This window comes from Vidua chalybeata, chromosome 3 (assembly GCF_026979565.1).
Source record: "Vidua chalybeata isolate OUT-0048 chromosome 3, bVidCha1 merged haplotype, whole genome shotgun sequence".
NCBI classification, from domain to species: Eukaryota; Metazoa; Chordata; class Aves; order Passeriformes; family Viduidae; genus Vidua; species Vidua chalybeata.
The window spans coordinates 113,279,559-113,304,575 of record NC_071532.1 but is presented as its reverse complement, the minus strand read 5'-3'; the positions used below and the strand labels follow the sequence as shown (position 1 = coordinate 113,304,575).

General features: G+C 59.1%; 1 protein-coding gene across 8 annotated transcripts in view; it reads right to left on the bottom strand.

Annotated features, from left to right (window-relative positions):
- The window catches only part of DTNB (dystrobrevin beta), a 177,978-nt gene that overhangs the window by 25,391 nt on the left and 127,570 nt on the right, over positions 1 to 25,017 (bottom strand). The window contains exon 19 of one of the 8 annotated variants that reach the window (XM_053937417.1): positions 23,036 to 23,122. The exons of 6 other annotated variants lie outside the window; for them this stretch is intronic. In XM_053937417.1, the coding sequence (XP_053793392.1) occupies positions 23,075 to 23,122 (48 nt within the window). In that variant the 3' untranslated portion in view covers positions 23,036 to 23,074. Of the gene's footprint in view, positions 1 to 23,035; positions 23,123 to 24,268; positions 24,847 to 25,017 lie in introns of those variants that run through there. One more of the 8 variants, XM_053937418.1, reaches the window with a different exon arrangement.

Sequence of the window (25,017 nt, the reverse complement as noted above, 5' to 3'; positions counted from 1 at the left end):
CCTCAGCCCAGCAGTTCAGCTGCAGGGCCCCCCACCCTCTGGGCAGCTGCTGCCAAATTTTCTACAGCCACTGTGACAGAGGAAAGCTTTAAAGGAGAACGGGATGGAAAAAGCCTTCAGAACTTTGGGCTGGGATTTCTGGAACACCTTTTTGGGCCAAGGTCAGCTCTGGAAAAGGAAAAGAAGGAGAAGGAGAAGGAGAAGGAGAAGGAGAAGGAGAAGGAGAAGGAGAAGGAGAAGGAGAAGGAGAAGGAGAAGGAGAAGGAGAAGGAGAAGGAGAAGGAGAAGGAGAAGGAGAAGGAGAAGGAGAAGGAGAAGGAGAAGGAGAAGGAGAAGGAGAAGGAGAAGGAGAAGGAGAAGGAGAAGGAGAAGGAGAAGGAGAAGGAGAAGGAGAAGGAGAAGGAGAAGGAGAAGGAGAAGGAGAAGGAGAAGGAGAAGGAGAAGGAAAGGAAAGGAAAGGAAAGGAAAGGAAAGGAAAGGAAAGGAAAGGAAAGGAAAGGAAAGGAAAGGAAAGGAAAGGAAAGGAAAGGAAAGGAAAGGAAAGGAAAGGAAAGGAAAGGAAAGGAAAGGAAAGGAAAGGAAAGGAAAGGAAAGGAAAGGAAAGGAAAGGAAAGGAAAGGAAAAGGCTCAGGTGCTGCTCAGGCTCCTCTTCAGCTGCTCTTTGAAAGGCTCCCCAAGGAGGCCTCCCCAGCCCTGTGGGCAGCTGCTCCACAGGAATTCCTGCCCCATTCCCAGCCAGGAGCCCCAGCTGATGTGTGACCATGCACATCTGGAAAGGTGCTGGCTCTGCTTCCTGCTGGGGCAGGAGCAGGCAGATGAGCACAGCTGGATTTCCCTTTTATTTCCCTTCTGCCTCCTCCTCCTCTCCTGCACCACCTTGAACAGGGGTGTGTGGGACAGGGACACTGGAAAAGTGCTGGAGTTCCGGCTGCTGGGAATTTTATCCTTCCTGTGCTGGCAGACTCTGACCCCCAGGAGAGCTCTGCCTTTGGCCTGAGGCCCTGGAGAAGGTTTCCAAAATGGATTGGGAGCGCTGGGATTACGGGTGTGGAGTTGGTTAGAAGTGTGTGATGTCACAGGGGGGAAAACTTAGAGTTTGGGGTTTTAGGATATAGAAATATATAGAGAGCTAAGATGGAGGTTTTAGGGCAGTGGCTGCTCCTTCTTCTTCACCTTCTCCTCCATGGGTTTGGGTGGTATTTTGTAACTGGACAGAAAAGTCCACATTGCAGACTTTGAGTGATTAGTTATTGGGTTAAAAGTGAAAATAATTTAGGTGTCATTTCTTAATTGGATAGATTAGCCTTAAGAGACCGTGTAGGGAAAGATAGCTGGCCATTTTGCTAGCAGAACGCTGTAGAACTCACGACTTGTAAAACAGATAAGAAATAATAAACACCTGAGTCTGGACGTGAAATTCTGTCTCAAGAGCTTCAATCCCGACCTCGACAGAGGCAGAAAAAAGAAGCCCAGAGCCAGCAGAGAAGCTGCCCCAGAGAGGGACAGGACCCACAGCCCCTGGAGGCTTCCAGAGCCACGTGAAGCCAGAACCAACTGGATCCAGCTCCAGCAGCACTCCTGCTGGAATCAGGGAATTGTTTAGGCTGGAGAAGACCTTCAGTTGAGCACAACCACCGAGTTCATCTGCTTCAAGCAGAAGGTTGAGCCAAAGACCCCCCAGAAGTCCCTGGAGCTCCCTGAGGAACTCAGAAATCCACGGACACTGATTTTTACCACAGAAACGTCCCAGACCTGCTTTGGCTGGGAGAAGACCTCAGAGCCCACCCAGTGCCAGCCCTGCCATGGCAGGGACACTGCCACTGTGCCAGGCTGCTCCCAGCCCTGTCCAGCCCGGCCCTGGGCACTGCCAGGGCTCCGGGGGCAGCCCCAGCTGCTCTGCTCCTTCTTCCCAGGAGCAGATTAGAGGCGAAGGGATCTCGCACACCCCATGACCCAGGAGGCAGCAGGTTTCACATGAGCAGTTTAGGCAAGCAAACATCTCACCAGGCCCCAAATGCTGCCGAAAGCACAGCACACTCACAGAGCAAGGAGGGGGACGGGAACGCGGGGCCTGTGCCTCTCACCCGTGTGCCCCTGCAGGGGGGGTCCTGGCAGGGACCCCCGGGGAAGCAGGGCTGGCCAGCAGCCAGGGCAGTGCTGAGGGTTCCTGGGGCACACCTCACCCAGTGCCTGGCTCCCCTGAGCCCCTGAGCTCACGCCAGGGGTCACCAGGCCCGGCCGGAGAGCTCTGATCACACTGCGGTGGCCAGTGAATATTGCAGGGGCTTGCCCCAGGAACAGCAGCAGCTTCAGGCGTTCTCCCCGTGCCCAGGGCTGGGGGGCACACACAGAGCCCAGCCCCGGCCCTGCTCTGCCCTTGGCTTCCCCTGTGGCTCCTCTGCCTCAGCCCTCGGGCTCTCTGTGAGGGAAAAACCTTCCCAGGCAGGCTGGGGAGCAGCTGTGGCTGCCCCTGGCTCCTGGAAGTGTCCAAGGGTGTCCCCGGAGCAGCGCAAGGTGTCCCTGCCCAGGGGAGCAGGGAGCTCCAGATCTCCTCCTCAAAGCCCCCCTGATTGCTCCAGATCTCCTCAGAGCCCCCCTGATTGCTCCAGATCTCCTCAGAGCCCCCCTGATTGCTCCAGAGCTCCTCAGAGCCCCCCTGATTGCTCCAGATCTCCTCCTCAGAGCCCCCCTGATTGCTCCAGAGCTCCTCAGAGCCCCCCTGATTGCCCCAGAGCTCCTCAGAGCCCCCCTGATTGCCCCAGAGCTCCTCAGAGCCCCCCTGATTGCTCCAGAGCTCCTCAGAGCCCCCCTGATTGCCCCAGAGCTCCTCAGAGCCCCCCTGATTGCTCCAGAGCTCCTCAGAGCCCCCCTGATTGCTCCAGATCTCCTCCTCAGAGCCCCCCTGATTGCTCCAGAGCTCCTCAGAGCCCCCCTGATTGCCCCAGAGCTCCTCAGAGCCCCCCTGATTGCTCCAGAGCTCCTCAGAGCCCCCCTGATTGCCCCAGAGCTCCTCAAAGCCCCCCTGATTGCTCCAGATCTCCTCAGAGCCCCCCTGATTGCTCCAGAGCTCCTCAGAGCCCCCCTGATTGCCCCAGATCTCCTCCTCAGAGCCCCCTGGCAGATGTTTGCCCCAGATCTCCTCCTCAGAGCCCCCCTGATTGCCCCAGATCTCCTCCTCAGAGCCCCCCTGGCAGATGTTTGCCCCAGATCTCCTCCTCAGAGCCCCCCTGGCAGATGTTTGCCCCAGATCTCCTCCTCAGAGCCCCCCTGGCAGATGTTTGCCCCAGATCTCCTCCTCAGAGCCCCCTGGCAGATGTTTGCCCCAGATCTCCTCCTCAGAGCCCCCCTGGCAGATGTTTGCTCCAGATCTCCTCCTCAGAGCCCCCCTGGCAGATGTTTGCCCCAGATCTCCTCCTCAGAGCCCCCCTGGCAGATGTTTGCTCCAGATCTCCTCCTCAGAGCCCCCCTGGCAGATGTTTGCTCCAGATCTCCTCCTCAGAGCCCCCTGGCAGATGTTTGCCCCAGATCTCCTCCTCAGAGCCCCCCTGGCAGATGTTTGCTCCAGATCTCCTCCTCAGAGCCCCCTGGCAGATGTTTGCCCCAGATCTCCTCCTCAGAGCCCCCCTGGCAGATGTTTGCCCCAGATCTCCTCCTCAGAGCCCCCCTGGCAGATGTTTGCCCCAGATCTCCTCCTCAGAGCCCCCCTGGCAGATGTTTGCTCCTGCTCTGGCCCAGGCTGGGCATGCCCAGCCCTGCAGTGGGTTTGCAGCACGGGGGGAGCAGAGGGCAGCTCCTCCCTCCTCTGCCAGCAGCTTTGCCTGTGCCTGGAGATGCCTGAAGCTGCTCTGACCCCCCCTGCTCCGGGTCCTCCAGCACTGCTGGCTGAGCCAGAGCTTCAGCCGGGCTGAGCTTCCTCACCAGCCTCGCTGGGACGCCACAGAACCCCAAAAAGGCCGGGGTGGGGAAGGGACCTTAAAGCCCATCCTGCTCCAAGCCCTGCCAGGGACACCTGGCACTGTCCCAGCCCCTCCACGCCAGGTGTGGAGCGCCCACGGCTCCTGCTCCAAGCGTCCCTGCCCTGCCCCTGGAACCTGGCAGCAGTTTGGGCTGGGAAACACCTCCGTGGGGTCTTTGAGTCCCCATCCCCACCAGCAACCTCCTCCTGCCTGACGCCACCAGCACATCCGAGTGCCTCGCAGGAAGGCTGAACAGTAATTAATTCAGGGCAGAAATAATGAGCTACAGAGGAATTTCAATTCACACGCCTTTCTATTTTAACAGAAAACCCTTGACAGCTGATTTTGGGGGATAAAAAAAAAAAAAAAAAAAAAAAGAACTTCTCCAAGCGCATTTCAAGCTGCTTCGCATGAGGCTGAGGCAGCCCACGCGGCACGGGAGGGAGCAGAGCTGGCTCTGGAGTGTCTGCAGGCGGGGGATGCTGCCCCGGGGCCGCTGCACGGCTCCGGGCTGCAGCAAACGCTGCAATGCTGCGGGGCCGCTCGGGGCAGCGCTGGCTCCCGGGCTCTGCCAGCCTCAGGGCACTGCTGGGCACGGGGACAGCGCGGGGCACGGGCTGGCACCGCCCGCGGGGCCACAGCCCGACTGTGGGAGCCCAGAGCCCGACTGTGGGAGCCCAGAGCCCGTCTGTGGGAGCCCAGAGCCGCTTCTGGGAGCCCAGAGCCCCTTCTGGGAGCCCAGAGCCGCTTCTGGGAGCCCAGAGCCCATTTCTGGGAGCCCAGAGCCTGTTCTGGGAGCCCAGAGCCCATTTCTGGGAGCCCAGAGCCGCTTCTGAGAGCCCAGAGCCCCTTCTGGGAGCCCAGAGCCCCTTCTGGGAGCCCAGAGCCCCTTCTGAGAGCCCCAGAGCCCCTTCTGGGAGCCCAGAGCCGCTTCTGGGAGCCCAGAGCCCCTTCTGGGAGCCCCAGAGCCCCTTCTGGGAGCCCAGAGCCCATTTCTGGGAGCCCAGAGCCCCTTCTGGGAGCCCCAGAGCCCATTTGTGGGAGCCCAGAGCCCCTTCTGGGATCCCATCCCACTTCTGGGAGCCCCAGACCCCATTTCTGGGATCCCATCCCATTTTTGGGAGCCTCAGACACCATTTTTGGGATCCCATCCCATTTCTGAGATCCCATCCCATTTCCAGGATCCCAGACCCCATTTATTTCTGGGATCCCACCCCATTTGTTTCTGGGATCCCCCCATTGATTTCTGGGATCCCCCCCCATTTCTGGGATCCCAGACCCCACTGATTTCTGGGATCCCATCCCATTTCTGGGATCCCCCCATTTGTTTCTGGGATCCCATCCCATTTCTGGGATCCTAGACCCCACTGATTTCTGGGATCCCCCCCCATTTCTGGAATCCCCCCATTTATTGCTGGGATCCCCCCCCCCCCCCATTTCTGGGATCCCCCCCCATTTCTGGGATCCCCCCCCATTTCTGGGATCCCATCCCATTTCTGGGATCCCCCCATTTATTGCTGGGATCCCACCCCATTTCTGGGATCCCAGACCCCACTGATTGCTGGGATCCCACCCCATTTCTGGGATCCCCCCCCTCGGCACAGCCTCTGGCCCTGCACATCACGAGTGCAGTCACGGGGCTGCAGCTTCCCCGCCAGGGATTTCTCCAGGGTTTGGGGCCGCGTTTGCCATTTTGTTTTGTTTTTTTGTTGTTTTGTTTGTTTTTTTTCCATCGGTAATTTAACAATCATTTACGTTCACCGGGGAGGGAGGAGAGGCCCTTCCCGAGGAGCTGCACATGAAACTGCTGCTGCTGCTGCTGCCGCTGCCGCCTGAGTAATTCCAGCTAAAAATAATCCACCCCCGCCCCGCGAGCGCTCCGACGGGGAAATGTTTAAAGCAGAAAACAGGGCCCCGGCAGCAGCCCTGAGCCCCAGCCGGGGCTCTGAACCCCATTGCTGCGGGGAAATTCCATTTCCCCCGTCCTCCCCGGGCTCCGGCCCCAGCCCCGCCCGCAGCGCGCCCCGCAGCCAGGAAAGGCTCATTAGTGGGGAAGGTTAATCACCCTTGTGAGGCATTAATGACAGCCCCGGCAGGGACAGCTTCAGGGCAACTGAGGCAGGGAGGCAGGGCGTCCCGGCCCCATTCCCAGGGATCCCAGGGATCCCAGAGATCCATCAGATCCCAGAGATCCCTCAGGCCCCACTGATCCCACAAATCCCACAGATCCCTCACATCCCACTGATCCCAGAGATCCCACTGATCCCACAAATCCCAGAGATCCCACAGATCCCTCACATCCCACTCACCCCAGAGATCCCTCAGGTCCCACAGATCCCACTGATCACAGAGATGCCAGAGACCCCACAGATCCCTCAGATCCCACAGATCCCACAGCTTCCAGAGATCTCAGAGATCACTCATGTACCTCAGATCCCAGAGATCCCTCAGTCTTACAGATCCCAGAGATCCCACAGCCCCCACAGCTCCCACAGATCCCAGAGATCCCACGGATCCCTCAGATCCCTCAGACCCCATGGATCCTTCAGATCCCACAGCTCCCACAGATCCCTGTCCCCCCGTGTGGGGTGGGGACACACACCCAGAGGATGAGGATGGAGCATCCCTGTGGGATCCTGGCCTGTTCCCCACACCCAGAGGATGAGGATGAACCCCATCCCTGTTCCCCACACCCAGAGGATGAGGATGAACCCCATCCCTGTTCCCCACACCCAGAGGATGAGGATGAACCCCATCCCTGTTCCCTTCACCCAGAGGATGAGGATGAACCCCATCCCTGTTCCCCACGCCCAGGGGCACACGCTGCTCCGGGACACGGGATGGGAAGAGCTGAGTGTGCCCGACACGCCCCGGGACGGACAAACGGCCCAGGAAATCCCGCTGGAGAGGGGCCGGGGCCCTGGGGCCGCACTGCCAGCACCCCCTTCACCCCTGTTCCCGCACGGCAGCTGCAATTCCTGCCTGGAAAAGGGGGCTCAGGCCTTGGAAGTGCCCGGCGAGGGTTGGGTGCCCATCCCTGCAGGGGTCCAGGGGATTCCTGGAGGTGGCACTCAGTGCCCCGGGCTGGGGACAAGGTGGGGATGGGGCACAGCGGGGCTGGAGGGGCTGGCGGGGATTTTCCAGCCTGGATTCTGGTTCTGGGATCCGGTGCCGTGGGTTGGATCCCTCCCATGGCCCATCCCACCAAAAGCTCGCGTGGAATTGTCCAAAAGCAGATCATGGAGCGGGCACACAAAAGCCGGGGCTGGGAGCCCGGGGGACACGGGGGGGTGAGGAGAGGGCACGGGGCTGCACAGGGAGTTCTCACCTCGGTGTGAGCGCAGGGCTGGCCCCCCCCGGGACAGGGACAGCCGTGTCCTGCGGCTGTGACCCCCGGGGCCAGCGGGCTCCTTAGTGCCCGTCATTAGTGCTGAAGGAAAGGACGAGTCCCTGTGCCCGTCCGGCCGGCCCGGGCAGGACCCGGCACATCCCCCTGCCAGGACCCGGCACATCCCTGAGCACGGGGCAGGACACGGCACATCCCCCTGCCAGGACCCGGCACATCCCTGAGCACGGGGCAGGATGGGGCACATCCCCCTGCCAGGACCCAGCACATCCCTGAGCACGGGGCAGGATGGGGCACATCCCCCTGCCAGGACTGGGCATATCCCCTGCCAGGACAGGACCCGGCACATCCCCCTGCCAGGACTGGGCATATCCCCTGCCAGGACCCGGCATATCCCCCTGCCAGGACCTGGCACATCCCCGAGCAGGGGGCAGGACCCGGCACATCCCCCTGCCAGGACCTGGCACATCCCCGAGCACGAGGCAGGACCCTGCACATCCCCCTGCCAGGACCGGGCACATCCCTGAGCACGGGGCAGGACCGGGCACATCCCCCTGCCAGGACCGGGCACATCCCTGAGCACGGGGCAGGACCGGGCACATCCCCCTGCCAGGACCCAGCACATCCCGGAGCACCGGGCAGAACCGGGCACATCCCCCTGCCAGGACCCAGCACATCCTTGAGCACGGGGCACGATGGGGCACATCGCCCTGCCAGGACCCGGCACATCTCGGAGCACCGGGCAGGACCGGGCACATGCCCCTGCCAGGACCGGGCACATCCCCTGCCAGGGCAGCAGTATGACGAGACCTTGTCTCTAATGAGGGTGGCAGCAGCCCGGGGACAGCAGTGTGACCACACCGTGTCCCCAATGAGGGTGGCAGCAGCCCGGGGACAGCAGTGTGACCAGGCTGTGTCCCCAATGAGGGTGGCAGCAGCCCGGGGACAGCAGTGTGACCAGGCTGTGTCCCCAATGAGGGTGGCAGCAGCCTGGGGACAGCAGTGTGACCACACCGTGTCCCCAGGGAGGGTGGCAGCAGCCTGGGGACAGCAGTGTGACCACACCGTGTCCCCAATGAGGGTGGCAGTAGCCCGGGGACAGCAGTGTGACCACACCGTGTCCCCAGGGAAGGTGGCAGTAGCCCGGGGACAGCAGTGTGACCACACCGTGTCCCCAGGGAGGGTGGCAGTAGCCCGGGGACAGCAGTGTGACCACACCGTGTCCCCAGGGAGGGTGGCAGCAGCCCGGGGACAGCAGTGTGACCAGGCTGTGTCCCCAATGAGGGTGGCAGCAGCGCGGGGACAGCAGTGTCACCACACCGTGTCCCCAGGGGGGGGTGGCAGCAGCCTGGGGACAGTAGTGTGACCTGGGGCCGGGCAGCCGAGCCCTTTTCTCGCCACGGGCGGGACGGGCCCGGCAGCTCGGGCCGTTCCCAGGGCAGGGGGGTCCCTGGCCGGGCTCCTGCTGCCCCCAGCCCCCCGAGCGGCTCCTGCTCCCCCGCCTGCCGGAGCTCGCCCTTCACCGAGCGTTGTTTGTTTTCATTCCTCTCCATCCCCCCAGCTGCGGGACCGCGAGCGGGGATCAGGAAACAATAAAATCCCGGTTTACCACACAGAATGCCGCCTTTCCACCCGGCTCCTTTCAAAGCCTGACATTTTTGCTTTCATCCGCCATTTCCACAGTCCTGGGGTATGTGCTGCCCCCCCCCCCCCGCCCCCCTCCGCCCGCGGGGCCCCGCGTGGGGGTCCCGGAGCTGCGCTCAAGATGCTCCAGATTGTTCCATCGGCACCGCCGCCCACCCTCCGCCCTCCCGGGACTCCCACGGCTCCGGTTCCCACCCCGGGCCGCGGCCGGCTTGGATTACAAAGGCTGCGAGCGGGCGTTATGGCTGAGAATGGGCCCGGCTTTGCTTTCCCTGCCCTGGGCTCATCGCTGGGGGCTTCCCCCCTCCGAACCCCGGCAGGAGCAAAACCTCTGATTCTGGGGAGCACCCGAGGCGAGCAGCGGATTTCCCTGTCCCGGGACTGTCCCGGGATTGCCCCGCAGCCGCGGGGACACGGGGAGGATCCGATTTCGCTGTCCCTACAAAAAGAGCCTGGGAAGTTCGTGCAGGCTGGACGGGGCGGAGGGAGGGGTGCCCCCGTTCCCGCTGCTCAGACGGGGCAGAGGAGCCATCCCCGCGCCCAGAAAACATCAAAAGCTCCAATTCATGGAATCAGGGAATGGTTTGGGCTGCAGGGACTCCAGAGCCCAGCCAGTGCCACCCCTGCCGTGGCAGGGACACTGCCACTGTCCCAGGGTGTCCCAGTGTCCAGCCCGGCCTTGGGCACTGCCAGGGATCCAGGGGCAGCCACAGCTGCTCTGGGAATTCCATCCCAGCCCTTCCCCACCCTGCCAGGGAACAATTCCCAGTTCCCAATCTCCCATCCAGCCCTGCCCTCTGGCACTGGGAGCCATCCCCTGTGTCCTGGGACAGCAGAGGGGCTCTGCAGCCGCGCTGGGTGTGTCCAGGGGCTGCTCTTCCCCTGAGTTTTTCAGGGAAACTGCCCCAAAGCCGGGCAAAGCGATGCCAGGGCTGGAGGAGGAGCCGCACAGCTCCGGCCAGGGCAGGAGGGGCAGGCGGCACTTGGGTGACACGGTGTCCTGAGGGCCAGCCCTGGCTCCCCTCCCGTGCCATGAGCCCCGCTTCCATGGGCACCTCTTCCCCGTCCGTGCTGAGGAGCGGAACTCGGGCTGGCTCGGGCTCCTGCGCTGACGGGAGCCACCCAAGAGGCAGAACTTTGATGGCCTTTGATCAGCTCCAGCTTGGAGCAGCGATGGAATTGGGAATTGCTCCCGGGCTCCACGGACACGTTTGCGCAGGGAGCTCCGGGCAAGGCTGGGGCAGGCGGCAGCCCCGGCCGAGGAGCAACGCCACGCATCCGCAACAAAGAGGCACCTCGGAAATCCGGGATGGGCTCCGCCGCCTCCTCACGGCGTGGAGAAACCGCTCGGGGCTCCAGGGACACCGGAGCCGCCGGCTGAGCGCGAGGGGTTGGGGCAGCCGTGGCCGGGGACACGCACGGGGACACGGCGGGACACGCTTGGGGACACGGCGGGACAGGCACGGGGACACGGCGGGACAGGCACGGGGACACGGCGGGACAGGCACGGGGCAGCTGAGAGGAGGATGGATCGCCTGAAGGCATCACTCGTGACACAGGCGTGAAATCCGCCCGGAGGCAGCGGGCAGAGCCCCTGCTCGGGAAAAGGGAGGGACCTGCCCGGCTCTGGGTTTGTCCCCCCGGAGGGTTTTTGCCCAGCTCGGGGCCACGCTGCGATCCGTGGCTCTGCATCCTCGTAAAAGCCGGGAGAAAGCGGGCTCTGCTGGAAGAACCTGCGGGCTGGAGGATCCAGGAGGAATTCCTCAGGGATCCATCCGCTTCGCATTCTAATTACGTGCACAAAAATAACCCCGCTCTAATGACACTTCCTGATGACATAAGGGCTGGGATGAGTCACTAATACAGAGGCAGTGCAGAGTCTCACACACGCTCTGGAGGCTGGGCTGGCGTGGGGAGCACTCACGATCCACAGAACGCTGGGTGTGAGCCCAGCTCAGGCAGCAGGGCAGCCCCAGGCGCTGCCACGAACCCATCCCCAAATCCCCAAATCCCCAAGTCAATCCCCAAATCCCTGAAGAACGTGTCCAGAGAGAGGAACTTGAAAAGGAAAAGGAGAATGGATGGTGGGGGGGAAGACACAAGCCCTGTTCTCCATCTTAGCAACAGTAAAACCTCAAGGGCAGGACCTCAAAAGGAGTGGATCCATGGGATATCCATGGAATATCCATGGGATATCTGTGGGATATCCATAGGATGTCCATGGGATTTCCATGGGATTTCCATGGGATATCCATGGAATATCCATGGGATATCTGTGGGATGTCCATGGGATATCCATGGGATATCTGTGGGATGTCCATGGGACGTGCATGGATAACTGCCAGGACCTCAAAAGGAGTAGATCCATGGGATATCCTTGGAATATCCATGGGATGTCCATGGGATGTCCATGGGACGTGCATGGATAACTGCCAGGACCTCAAAAGGAGTGGATCCATGGGATATCTGTGGGATATCCATGGGATGTCCATGGGATTTCCATGGGATTTCCATGGGATATCCATGGGATGTCCATGGGATTTCCATGGGATGTCCATGGGATATCCATGGATAACTGCCAGGACCTCAAAAGGAATGGATCTGTGGGCTATCCATGGGATATCCATGGGATGTCCATAGGATATCTGTGGGATATCTGTGGGATATCTGTGGGATATCCGTGGGATATCCGTGGGATATCCGTGGGCTATCCATGGGATGTCCATGGGATATCTGTGGGATATCCATAGGATATCCATGGATAACTGCCAGGACCTCAAAAGGAGTGGATCCATGGGATATCCATGGGATATCTGTGGGATGTCCATAGGATATCCATGGATAACTGCCAGGATCTCAAAAGGAGTGGATCTGTGGGCTATCCATAGGAAATCCATGGGATATCCATGGGATGTCCATGGATAACTGCCAGGACCTCAAAAGGAGTGGTTCCATGGGATATCCATGGGATATCTGTGGGATATCCATGGGATGTCCATGGGATGTCCATGGGATTTCCATGGGATGTCTGTGGGATATCCATGGGATGTCCATGGGATTTCCATGGGATTTCCATGGGATTTCCATGGGATGTCCATGGGATGTCCGTGGGATTTCCATGGGATGTCCGTGGGATTTCCATGGGATGTCCATGGATAACTGCCAGGACCTCAAAAGGAGTGGATCCATGGGATATCTGTGGGATATCCATGGGATTTCCATGGGATGTCCATGGATAACTGCCAGGACCTCAAAAGGAGTGGATCCATGGGATATCTGTGGGATATCCATGGGATGTCCATGGGATTTCCATGGGATATCCGTGGGATGTCCATGGGATTTCCATGGGATGTCCATGGGATGTCCATGGGGTGTCCATGGGATTTCCATGGGATGTCCGTGGGATGCCCATGGGATGTCCATGGGATTTCCATGGGATTTCCATGGGATATCCGTGGGATATCCATGGGGTGTCCATGGGATTTCCATGGGATTTCCATGGGATTTCCATGGGATATCCGTGGGATATCCATGAGGTGTCCATGGGATTTCCATGGGATTTCCATGGGATGTCCGTGGGATTTCCATGGGGTGTCCATGGGATGTCCATGGGATGTCCATGGGATGTCCATGGGATATCCATGGGATGTCCATGGGATATACATGGGATATCCATGGGATGTCCATGGGATATCCATGGGGTGTCCATGGGATGTCCATGGATAACTGACACGGACAAAGGCTGCCGGTGGAATGGAGGAGCACAGCGACAAAAGGAGCCCCTGCTGAGGCACAAACTCCGAAGTGCAAAGTGAAGCTCAGCATTTTTGGAGGGTTTCAGCTGGAGCTGGGTTTGCAAGGGCTCCCCAGGGAACGCTGCGAGTGTTTTCTCCTCCCCAACCCCGCTCAGGGTCAGCTCCGGGGCCTCAGGATGGCGACAAGGATGAAGTCACAGCTGCTGGGGCAACTCATCCTCATCCAGGGGGCATTTCTGCCCTCCTGCAGCCCAGAGCCTCAGTGCCAACACTCCTTCCCAAAGGCAGCAGGCTGGGGAACTGGGGCTGGAAGAGGTTTTGTTTTTTTTTTTTTTTTTTTTTTTTTTTTTTTTTGCCTACTGATATCCATTTTTCATAAATCTTGAAGCAACAAGGAAATTCCAGTGGCACAATCGCATTTTCCGGGGTAATAATAAAAGGAAAAGGGGAATGACTGGGAAGCTCACATCAGTGAGAAACAGGAAAAAGGACAGAAAAGCTGAGAGGAGATGGGAACAGCAAAAAATGACAGGATTTTGGCAGGGGATTGGTACCAGGAGCTTTTGGTGGCTGTGGCAAAGGGAAGTGGAGCTGGGAATGCCGAGGGTGCCAAGGGGGAGAGGGGAACACCAGAGCCAAACCCTTCTGGAGAGCACAGGCAGAGGGGAGAAGGTGCTCACGAGGGGAGAAAAGCCCAGCAGAGGCATTAATTAAAGATTTGGAATGACCTGGCTTGGCTGCTGCAGGTGAGCAGGGTGGAAATGCAGAACAGAGATGGGCCAGGAGAGGTAAAACCAAACCCAGCTGAGTTCAACCAAACCCAGCTGAGTTCAACCAAACCCAGCAGAGGCCAGACATGGCCAGGCTGGGCTGGAGACAAGGTGATCTTCAACAGCCTGGGGTGCAGAAATGGGAACTCAAAGCCACGGATCCTTTGTCCCACCACGCTCTCACAACAGCACCAGGGATATTTCTGGCTCAAATGGTGAATACAGAATGGAATTGTGCTCGGTTCAAAACCTGAACTGACCAGGTGAATTGGCCTGGGGAAGTTTTCATACAAAACCCCCACTTCCTACGTTTAGAAATCTCCAATTTCTGCACAAAACTGGAGAGGTGCAGAAAAAGCAGTGGAGCAGTTGTGCTCCCGAGGAATGGAAATGTTTCAGACACTTTGAAAAGGCTGCTTTGAGGGAAAACCACCTGACTCATGGGAAGAAAGATGACAAAAGTACACATCACTGCTCCTTTCAGGAGAGAGGAGGCTGTGCACAGTGAAACCCAACTGCTGCACAGTCTGAACTCCCTGAGCCTGCAACTCAACGCCGAAGCTGGAAGGAAAGCAGCCAGGAAAGGGGTGGGCAGGAGGTTGGACAGGGGAGGAATCACTGGGGCAGGGAGAGCCCTCCCAGCCCATGGGGCCCAAGCTGTGCCTGACCCCACCTTGTCCCCAGCCCAGGGCACCGAGTGCCACCTCCAGGCCTGCCCTGGGCCACCTGCAGGGCTGTTGAGACCTCCAGAGATCCGTGCCAGCTGCAGGAGATCGCCCCCAGGAGCTCTGCAGAGCCAGCTGGGGCGTGAGGAGCAGCAAGCCCAGTCCTTGCTGCACGTTCGGGATGTTGTGTGGGGGAGGGAAGAGTAATTCTGGCTCCAAACTGAGCCCCCGAGGCTCCTCTGACGTGTGTGGAGGAAGGGAGGTGTGGAGTCATCCTGGGGGAGAGTGCTGTGGGGTGGTGATGGCAGCAGCGAACTGCGCCCGAGGATTAATCATTAATTAATGATGTGGCTTCAGCTGCTGGAGGGGGGAAAACGCTGCCAGCAGCCACAGGGCTGCTCATCTCTTGGGCTGACACGGCAGGGAGGAAGTGTGAAAGCAGCTCCAGGGTGCTGCAGGACCTTGGAAACTGCAGCTCAAGGCTTGAGCCCGCTGGAAAGGAGGAGAGGAGGGAGCCAGTGAAGGCAGAATGTGGGCGAGGACAGAAAACTCGGGAAAATATTTAAATTCCGCGTGCCTTCCATCATTTCCTGGAACACTCTCCCAATATTTTATGCAGTCCTCAAGGACTCTGGAGGCTGTGCCTGGGAGGCTGTGTGCCGGAGGTGAGCGCTGCCAAGGCAGGTGCTGCTGCAGCCCCAGGTGATGCCAGGAGAGCCAGAGCTGGGCCATGGCCACCGCTGGGCCAGGCCTGCTTGCCACGGGAGCAGGGCTCTGGCTGCCCACGGGGCTGGCCTGGCACGGGGGCTCCACGAAATGCCACGGGCAGGGCAGGACAGGAGCTGCTGGGATGGGAGAAACCCTGGGAAAATCCTGCATTATCCATGAGGGACAGAGCACAGGGACAGGAGCTGTTGGGATGGGAGAAACCCTGGGAAAATCCCACATTATCCATGAGGGACAGAGCACAGGGACAGGAGCTGTTGGGATGGGAGAAACCCTGGGAAAATCCTGCATTATCCATGAGGGACAGGGCACAGGAACAGGAGCTGCTGGGATGGGAGAAACCCTGGGAAAATCCTGCATTATCCATGAGGGACATGGACAGGAGCTGCTGGGATGGGAGAATCTCTGGGAAAATCCTGCATTATCCATGAGGGACAGAGCACAGGGACAGGAGCTGCTGGGATGGGAGAAACCCTGGGAAAATCCTGCATTATCCATGAGGGACAGAGCACAGGGACAGGAGCTGCTGGGATGGGAGAAACCCTGGGAAAATCCCACATTATCCATGAGGGACATGGACAGGAGCTGCTGGGATGGGAGAATCTCTGGGAAAATCCTGCATTATCCATGAGGGATGGGGCACAGGGACAGGAGCTGCTGGGATGGGAGAAACCCTGGGAAAATCCTGCATTATCCATGAGGGACATGGACAGGAGCTGCTGGGATGGGAGAAACCCTGGGAAAATCCCGCATTATCCATGAGGGATGGGGCACAGGGACAGGAGCTGCTGGGATGGGAGAATCTCTGGGAAAATCCTGCATTATCCATGAGGGATGGGGCACAGGGACAGGAGCTGCTGGGATGGGAGAAACCCTGGGAAAATCCTGCATTATCCATGAGGGACAGAGCACAGGGACAGGAGCTGCTGGGATGGGAGAAACCCTGGGAAAATCCCACATTATCCATGAGGGACATGGACAGGAGCTGCTGGGATGGGAGAATCTCTGGGAAAATCCTGCATTATCCATGAGGGATGGGGCACAGGGACAGGAGCTGCTGGGATGGGAGAAACCCTGGGAAAATCCTGCATTATCCATGAGGGACATGGACAGGAGCTGCTGGGATGGGAGAATCTCTGGGAAAATCCTGCATTATCCATGAGGGACAGAGCACAGGGACAGGAGCTGCTGGGATGGGAGAAACCCTGGGAAAATCCTGCATTATCCATGAGGGACATGGACAGGAGCTGCTGGGATGGGAGAAGTCCTGGGAAAATCCTGCATTATCCATGAGGGACATGGACAGGAGCTGCTGGGATGGGTCAGACATGGAATGGAGCAGGCATGGAATGGGACAGACAGACAGACATGGGTCACACATGGAATGGGACAGACAGACAGACATGGGTCACACATGGAATGGGTCACACATGGAATGGGTCACACATGGAATGGGTCACACATGGAATGGGACAGACACACATGGAATGGGTCACACATGGAATGGGACAGACACACATGGAATGGGTCACACATGGAATGGGACAGACAGACAGACATGGGTGACACATGCAATGCAGCAGACATGGAATGGAGTACCTCTGGGTTCCCTTCTCTTTGGCTGGGGAGAAGCAGCGAGGAGCACTCTGCTCTTCTCCAGGACGTGGATGAGAAGGGGCCAAATTGCAGATATTGCATGGGGGGTGAAGGGCCTGGCAAGTGCCAGATCCGTGCCAGCACTGAGCAATTCCTCAGTCTGGGCAGTGCCAGACCCATGCCAGTGCTGAGCCCTGAGCAATTCCCCAATCTGGGCAGTGCCAGATCCATGCCAGTGCTGAGCCCTGAGCAATTCCTCAGTCTGGGAAGTGCCAGACCCATGCCAGCCCTGAGCCCTGAGCAATTCCCCAATTTGGGCAGTGCCAGATCCGTGCCAGCCCTGAGCAATTCTCCAATCTCGTAAGTGCCAGATCTGTGCCAGCCCTGAGCCCTGATCAATTCCCCAGCCTGGGAAGTGCCAGATCCATGCCAGTGCTGAGCAATTCCTCAATCTGGGCAGTGCCAGATCTGTGCCAGTGCTGAGCCCTGAGCAATTCCTCAGTCTGGGAAGTGCCAGATCCGTGCCAGCCCTGAGCAATTCCCCAGCCTGGGAAGTGCCAGATCCGTGCCAGTGCTGAGCCCTGAGCAATTCCTCAATCTGGGAAGTGCCAGACCCATGCCAGTGCTGAGCCCTGAGCAATTCCTCAATCTGGGCAGTGCCAGATCCGTGCCAGCACTGAGCAATTCTCCAGCCTGGGCAGTGCCAGACCCGTGCCAGTGCTGAGCAATTCCTCAATCTGGGCAGTGCCAGATCCGTGCCAGTGCTGAGCCCTGAGCAATTCCTCAATCTGGGAAGTTCCAGACCCGTGCCAGCCCTGAGCAATTCTCCAATCTCGTAAGTGCCAGATCTGTGCCAGCCCTGAGCCCTGATCAATTCCCCAGCCTGGGAAGTGCCAGATCCATGCCAGTGCTGAGCAATTCCTCAATCTGGGCAGTGCCAGATCCATGCCAGTGCTGAGCCCTGAGCAATTCCCCAGCCTGGGAAGTGCCAGATCCAGGCCAGCCCTGAGCCCTGCTATTCCCCAGCCCCGAGGACATCCCGGACCCTGTGGGTGATGCTCCTGTGCTCCAGCACAGGGGTGGGGAACAGGGACAGAAGGAAACCTCTCAGGCCACAAAGCCTCTCAGGAAACGTTGCTTTCATGAAGACAAAATGACAGAAAACGAAGGAGGCAAAGCCCCAGTGGTGGGTCCTGGGCAGCACCTCTGGGCCCCTGGGCCTCGCTCTGCTGCTCCAGGCTCCGTCTCCTCCCGGATGGGGGATCCCTGGTCAGGGCTGGGATGCTCATCCACAGCTGACAGACACAGCCAGAGCGCTAAAAATAGATTTCAGCAAGATGGATCCCTCGCTGGCCACGGCCTGGCGTGATAAATGCACTCCTAACAGGATCAAGAAATGTGGGCTTTGCTCCCAACCAACTCAAACCGAACCACCGAATGACAAAACGTGTGCGCGGTTTGATTTCTGTAGCTGCAGATTTCCCCTGAATGAGGTGGTTAAAGGGGATTAAACGAGAAATGAGGAGTCTGATGAGCAGGGCAGAGCACAGCGAGGAGCACGGCTGAGGAAAGCATCTCTCACTGCTGCCACGAAACCGCCAGCTCCCAAAATACGCTTTGCAGGAAGGCTAATGCATATGAATTCAGGGGGCTGGGGAGGATGGGTGACATTTGTGGCTCTCTGGGTGAGTAAGTGTGTGCTTCAGGCAGAGGTGGAGGGCTCGCAGTGCCCTTGGCTCTCGTGCCCAGCTCGGCTAGCCACGGGCTCACACATTTCCACAGGCGAGGAGCAGCTGGGGCCCAGCAGCGCTCCCTGCTTTTCCGACGGAAGCGAAGCATTTCCCGGCTTGCCATCCTGCTTTTGCCATTCCTGGCTTGGCAGCAGCAGCAGCAGCAGCAGCACGAGATGCAGGGGAGCTGCAAACCCTCCCCAAAAATCCCGGGGAACCATCCCTCGCCAGGCTGGGCCCACACACGGAGCAGGGAAACGTCAGGGGATGACACGGGCAGAGGCACAGAGCTGCCTCGTCATGGCACCAGCCTCACCCTCCTCCTCCTCCTCCTCCTCCTCCTCCTCCTCCTCCTCCTCCTCCTCCTCCTCCTCCTCCTCCTCCTCCTCCTCCTCCTCCTCCCTGCTCAGCACTTCCAGTGCTGCTCGGAGCTCTGCACACACCGGGGGCAGGCAGCATTCCACTCCTGGAGGAGCCCCAGAGTCCCTGGGGCTGGAAAAGCCCTCCCAGCCCACCCAGTCCCAGCTGTGCCCCATCCCCACGCTGTCCCCAGAGCTCTGAGTGCCACCTCCAGGGATGGGCACTCCAGACCCCCCTGGGCAGCCCCTGCCAAGGCCTGAGCGCCCTCCCCAGGGAGAAATTCCTGCTGCTGTCCAGGAGGCAGCAGCAGAGAGGGTGACATTGACCCTCCAGCAGTGCCACGGTGCGGGGTGGCCTTTGGGGTGGCCTGTGGGGTGGCCTGTGGGGAGGAACCTGCCCTGGTCCCCAGGGCTGGGGGTGACCCTGGGCTCCCTGTGCCCCGGGGCTCCCACAGCACTCCCAGCACTCCTGCTCCCTGGAGAAGGAGCCCCTGGGAGGGCAGGACAAGCCCCAGCTGCCTCCCCCGAGCACGGGGCAGTGAACCCAGCTCCCCACTCCAGCCACAGGGCAGCAGAGCACGTCCAGAAGGGCTGGGAGATTCCCCAGAGCTGAGAGGGACCTGGGGAAGCAGGAGCCCCAGGATTTACAGAGCTGGGGAAGCAGGAGCCCCAGGATTTACAGAGCTGGGGAAGCAGGAGCCCCAGGATTTACAGAGCTGGGGAAGCAGGAGCCCCAGGATTTACAGAGCTGGGGAAGCAGGAGCCCCAGGATTTACAGAGCTGGGGAAGCAGGAGCCCCAGGATCTACCAGAGCTGAGAGGGACCTGGATCCCCAGGATTTACAGAGCTGAGAGGAACCTGAGGAACCTGGAGCCCCAGGATTTCCCAGAGCTGAGGAAGCAGGATCCTCAGGATTTACAGAGCTAAGAGGAACCTGGATCCCCAGGATTTCCAGAGCTGAGAGGAATCCGAGGAAGCAGGATCCTCAGGATTTACAGAGGTGAGAAGAACCTGAGGAACCTGGAGCCCCAGGATTTCCAGAGCTGGGGAAGCAGATCCCCAGGATTTCCCAGAGCTGGGGAAGCGGATCCCCAGGATTTCCAGAGCTGGGGAAACAGATCCCCAGGATTTGCAGAGCTGGGGAAGCAGATCCCCAGGATTTCCCAGAGCTGGGGAAGCAGATCCCCAGGATTTGCAGAGCTGGGGAAGCAGATCCCCAGGATTTCCCAGAACTGGGGAAGCAGATCCCCAGGATTTCCCAGAGCTGGGGAAGCAGATCCCCAGGATTTCCAGAGCTGGGGAAGCAGATCCCCAGGATTTCCAGAGCTGGGGAAACAGATCCCCAGGATTTCCCAGAGCTGGGGAAACAGATCCCCGGGATTTCCAGAGCTGGGGAAGCAGATCCCCAGGATTTCCCAGAGCTGGGGAAGCAGATCCCCGGGATTTCCAGAGCTGGGGAAGCAGATCCCCAGGATTTCCAGAGCTGGGGAAGCAGATCCCCAGGATTTCCAGAGCTGGGGAAGCGGATCCCCAGGATTTCCAGAGCAGAAGGAGCAGCTGGCCCCGGGCTGGAGCTGGGGGAGCCGCTGCCCCCGTTTGCTGTGGATGCCGGGCTGGGGGCTGCTCCAGCAGCTCCTTTGGAAAAGGCAGCTCGTGGTGTCCCAGCGCGGCCCCTCTGATCTCCGGAGGGGAGAGGGGCTCCCGGCTAATTCAGAACACGCCCGGAGCCCCTCGTGCACCCCGGGGCGCTCCGGGAGCCCCCCGAGGAGGGCCCGGCTCTGGGAGGCTCCGTCCTGTCCCCGGCAGAGAGCGCAGGGAGCAGCCGGGGCGGCTCTGCCCCTCCGGGGGCTGCTCTGCCCCTGGAAAAGCCCCTGGCATCAGCCAGCTGCTCGCTGGAGGTGCTGCTGCACCACCCCACATCCCATGTCCTACACCCCACATCCCACATCCCATGTCCTACACCCCACATCCCACATCCCAGATCCCACATCCCAAATCCCATAACCTAAATCCCACATCCCACATCCCACATCCCACACCCCACATCCCAGATCCCACATCCCACATCCCACATCCCAAATCCCACACCCCAAATCCTACACCCCACGCACGGCTCAGCTCCCAGAACTCAAAATCCTACAGCCCAAATCCCACACCCCACACCCCACACCGCACACCCCACGCACGGCTCAGCCCCCACAACTCCCGCTGTGCCCCTCGTGCTGCCTCAGGGCAGGCGGGGCCCTGCACGCTCCCTGCCCCGGGATGGGAACCCCAGGGGGAACACCCTGCCATGAGAAAGGACCCTAAATCCAACCAGTGCCACCCTGCCATGAGAAAGGACCCTAAATCCCATCCAGTGCCACCCTGCCATGAGAAAGGACCCTAAATCCAACCAGTGCCACCCTGCCATGGCACAAGGACCCTAAATCCCACCCGGTGCCACCCTGCCATGAGAAAGGACCCTAAATCCCACCCGGTGCCACCCTGCCATGAGAAAGGACCCTAAATCCCACCCGGTGCCACCCTGCCATGAGAAAGGACCCTAAATCCCATCCAGTGCCACCCTGCCATGAGAAAGGACCCTAAATCCCATCCAGTGTCACCCTGCCATGAGAAAGGACCCTAAATCCAACCAGTGCCACCCTGCCATGAGAAAGGACCCTAAATCCACCCAGTGCCACCCTGCCATGGCACAAGGACCCTAAATCCCACCCAGTGCCACCCTGCCATGGCACAAGGACCCTAAATCCCATCCAGTGCCACCCTGCCATGAGAAAGGACCCTAAATCCCACCCAGTGCCACCCTGCCATGAGAGAGGACCCTAAATCCCACCCAGTGCCACCCTGCCATGAGAAAGGACCCTAAATCCCACCCAGTGCCACCCTGCCATGAGAGAGGACCCTAAATCCCACCCAGTGCCACCCTGCCATGAGAAAGGACCCTAAATCCCACCCAGTGCCACCCTGCCATGGCACAAGGACCCTAAATCCCATCCAGTGCCACCCTGCCATGGCACAAGGACCCTAAATCCCATCCAGTGCCACCCTGCCATGGCACAAGGACCCTAAATCCCACCCAGTGCCACCCTGCCATGAGAAAGGACCCTAAATCCAACCCAGTGCCACCCTGCCATGGCAGGGACACTGCCACTGTCCCAGGGTGTCCCAGTGTCCAGCCTGGCCTTGGGCACTGCCAGGGATCCAGGGGCAGCCACAGCTGCTCTGGGCACCCTGTGCCAGGGCCTGCCCACCCTCAGACCCTGCCCCATTGCTGCCATGTGGGAACCTTTGGCATCCAGGGGTGACTCTCTCCTGAGCACAAAGTCGCTCCTTGGAGAGTGAAGTTGCCAGGCTTGGGGAAGTTTTTCTACAAACCCCCCATTTCCTACGTTTATTTTGGATGTCTGCTTGCCTGAGCTGCCCATCTGAAAGCTGCTGGCTCTCGGGCGCGTGCGAGGTCCCTTTGCCTTCGGTCTGCTCCGTGTGGCAGTGCAGCACGGGAGCCTGGCCAAAGTCCAGGACATCCCTCGGGCTCGAGACCCTCACACGAAGTCAAAACCACCTGTGGCTTCCATTTTAGCCCGTGGAAAAAGCTGCCAACTCTGTGTGAGGAATTACAAGTCACCAGGGTTTGAGTGGAGTGATAGCTGAACTAACACAGGGTGGAAAAGTAGAATTTTGGGATTTTTAGGATGGGGTTCAGGGGGTACAAGATGGAGGGATTTGGGTGTGCCTGGCCTTCTTTCCCTTCTTCTTGTCCTCCATGTCTTGGTGTGGTGGTGACACTTTTCTATTGGTTTAGGATGGGGACACACTGTCCAACACAGATGTCAGATAATGGTGCATTGTTACAAACAGTCTGTATGTAAATTCTGATATAAAAGGTAAACACTGCCCAGAGGGCAGGGCAGATGGCCATGGCTTCCTTTCTGGACAGACCTGGGCAGGTCAGAGACAGAATGTTACAGATAAGGAGAAATAAACAACCTTGGAAGCACAGTCAGACACAATCCAGAGCTCTCCTTCGGCTGCCGGGCTGGGGAACGAGGACTTTCACACTGCTGGGGTCTCAGCAGCTGAGCCTGGCCCCGGGGCAGCTCCTGGAGCAGGGACACATCCCACGGGGAGATGGGGCTGGGGTCGCGTTCTGACACCCTGGGCTCCCACCTCAGCCCTGGGCACGTGGTGGCCTCAAGGGCAGCGCGACCGAACCTCCCCAGAACCTCCGCAGGGGCCCGTGGATCACTGCCAGAGCCCAGCACATCCCTCTGGCTGCCCTGGCTGGCTCGGAGACCCTGGCATGGAGGCAAAACCACCCGTGGCTTCCATTTTAACCTACAGAAAAAGCTGCCAATTTTGTATGAGGAATTACAAGTCCAAAGAGTTTGAGTGGTGTAGTGACTAAATAAACACAGAGTAAAAAAAGTAAAATGTTAAGATTTTTTAAAATGTGATTCAGGGGGTTGAGATAGAAGAATTTAAGCGTATCCTGACCTTCTTCTCCTTCCTCTTGTCCTCCATGTGTTAGTGTGATAGTAACACTTCTCTTGGTTTAAGGTAGACACTCAGTATCTAACATAGATAGTAAGTATTAACACAAAATTATAAACTAACTATACGTGACTGTTGATACAAAGAGTAAACGCCACCCAAAACACCACAGACAACTTACTAAAAAGACCTCAACAAGTCAGGAAAAAATATTATAAATAAATAAAGAAACAACAACAAAAAAACCCCACAACCTTAAGGACGCGATCCGGATCATTCCTGACTCCGTCTTTGGCTGTGGGGGGCTAAGAAACAAAGACTTTACAATCTCAAAGTGATTACGAAAGAAAACAAACACCCGAAGATCACCACCAGCCACACCTCAGAGTCACACCTCACCAGCCACACCTCTGCAGAGCCTCAAATTCCCCGACCCCGCCGCCAGCTCCAGCTGTTCCGGGCAGCAGAGCTGGGAGAGACCTTCTGGACACGGAGCCTGAGCTCCTGCCACACCAAGGCCTTGTGCCTTACCCCAGCAGGGCAGGAATTCCTGGCTGGGAGGGCGGGCAGGCCCTGGCACCTGCCCCTGGCTCCCTGGCAGTGCCCAAGGCCAGGGCTGGGAGCAGCCTGGGACAGTGCCGGGTGTCCCTGCCATGGCAGGGGTGGCCCTGGCTGGGATTTAATGCCCTTCCCCAGCCAGAGCAGCCAGCGCTGCCCTGCCCTGGTCCTGATGCCCGGAGGGAGTGCCCAGGGCGCAGCCCCGGGGCGCAGGGTGCAGAATGCTGTGCCAGCCTCACCTGCTGGGCTCAGCTCACCTGCGGGGCTCCTTCCTGCTGCCAGCAGGGCAGGGTTAAGCTGCCAGTGATCTGCAGGGCTGAAGCAAGCCTGGGCTGCTTCCAAACCAGCCCCACGTGAGGAGGGGCAGCGCCCGACGGGGCTTTTCCAGGCCAGGGAACCCTGATCTCTCTGAAAGCACCTCCCTCCCCTGCACCGGGTGAAATTCAACAGGGAAAGGGGCAGAGAAAACAAAACTGAGGTTCACCCGAGCAGGGCTTGCTCGGAAGCATCCACTCATGGAATGGTTTGGGTGGGATGGGTCCTCAGGGCCCAGGCAGTGCCAGCCCTGCCCTGGCAGGGACACCTGGCACTTCCCAGGCTGCTCCCAGCCCTGGCCTTGGACACCTCATCAGTTTAAAAACACCGAGGTTTTCTGTGTCTGCGCTGGTTTAATTCTCGGCGGATTTAAGCACATCTGCTTCAGCCTGGTGGGACTGGAGGGCTGTTTCCAGCAGTAAATCACAAACACAATGCCAGCCCTTCTCTCTAAACCCACTTTGGGCTACGCGACGATCCTGGCCGTCGGCGCGACTTCCATTTCACTTTGCTAAATAAAAAAACAGCCCGAGAGGTTTCAGGCCGGGAGCATCACGCGAGGCCAGAGCTGCAGCTGGAACTGATATCCCCTGGCAGAGGCAGGCTCTGGGGTGGGACAGTTCTGCTGCAGCCCTGGGGATGGATCGATTCCAGGGACCGGTTCTCCCCGAGCTGTGGCACGGCTGCGTGGCCGCCTGCAGCGCTGGGATTTCTGGCTGCAGGTTGTAAATCTGTGATGTCGCAGTGCAGCAGCCACCAGGCACAGGGGAGGGATCGCTGCCCTGGCTGACACCACGTCTGGGCCAGCAACACCCACCCTCAGCACGCCCCAGGCCCCGAATCCACGACATTTCTGTGATGCCGAGCAGCGCCAGGCCTGCGTTTTCTGGGTTTCTTTATCTTGCTTCTAGCCTGCTTCAAATCAGCTATAACTACAAAAAAAAAAAAAAAAAAAAAAAAAAGGGAAAAACACTGCAGTTAAAAGGCTTTGCTCTTGCAGCAGAGCCATAATTGGTCCCATTTGTCAAGGAGACCCTTGGCCAGAGAGGAGACACCCAAACACCCTCAGCCGCTGTCCTTGCCAGGGGCACTGAGATCTCCTG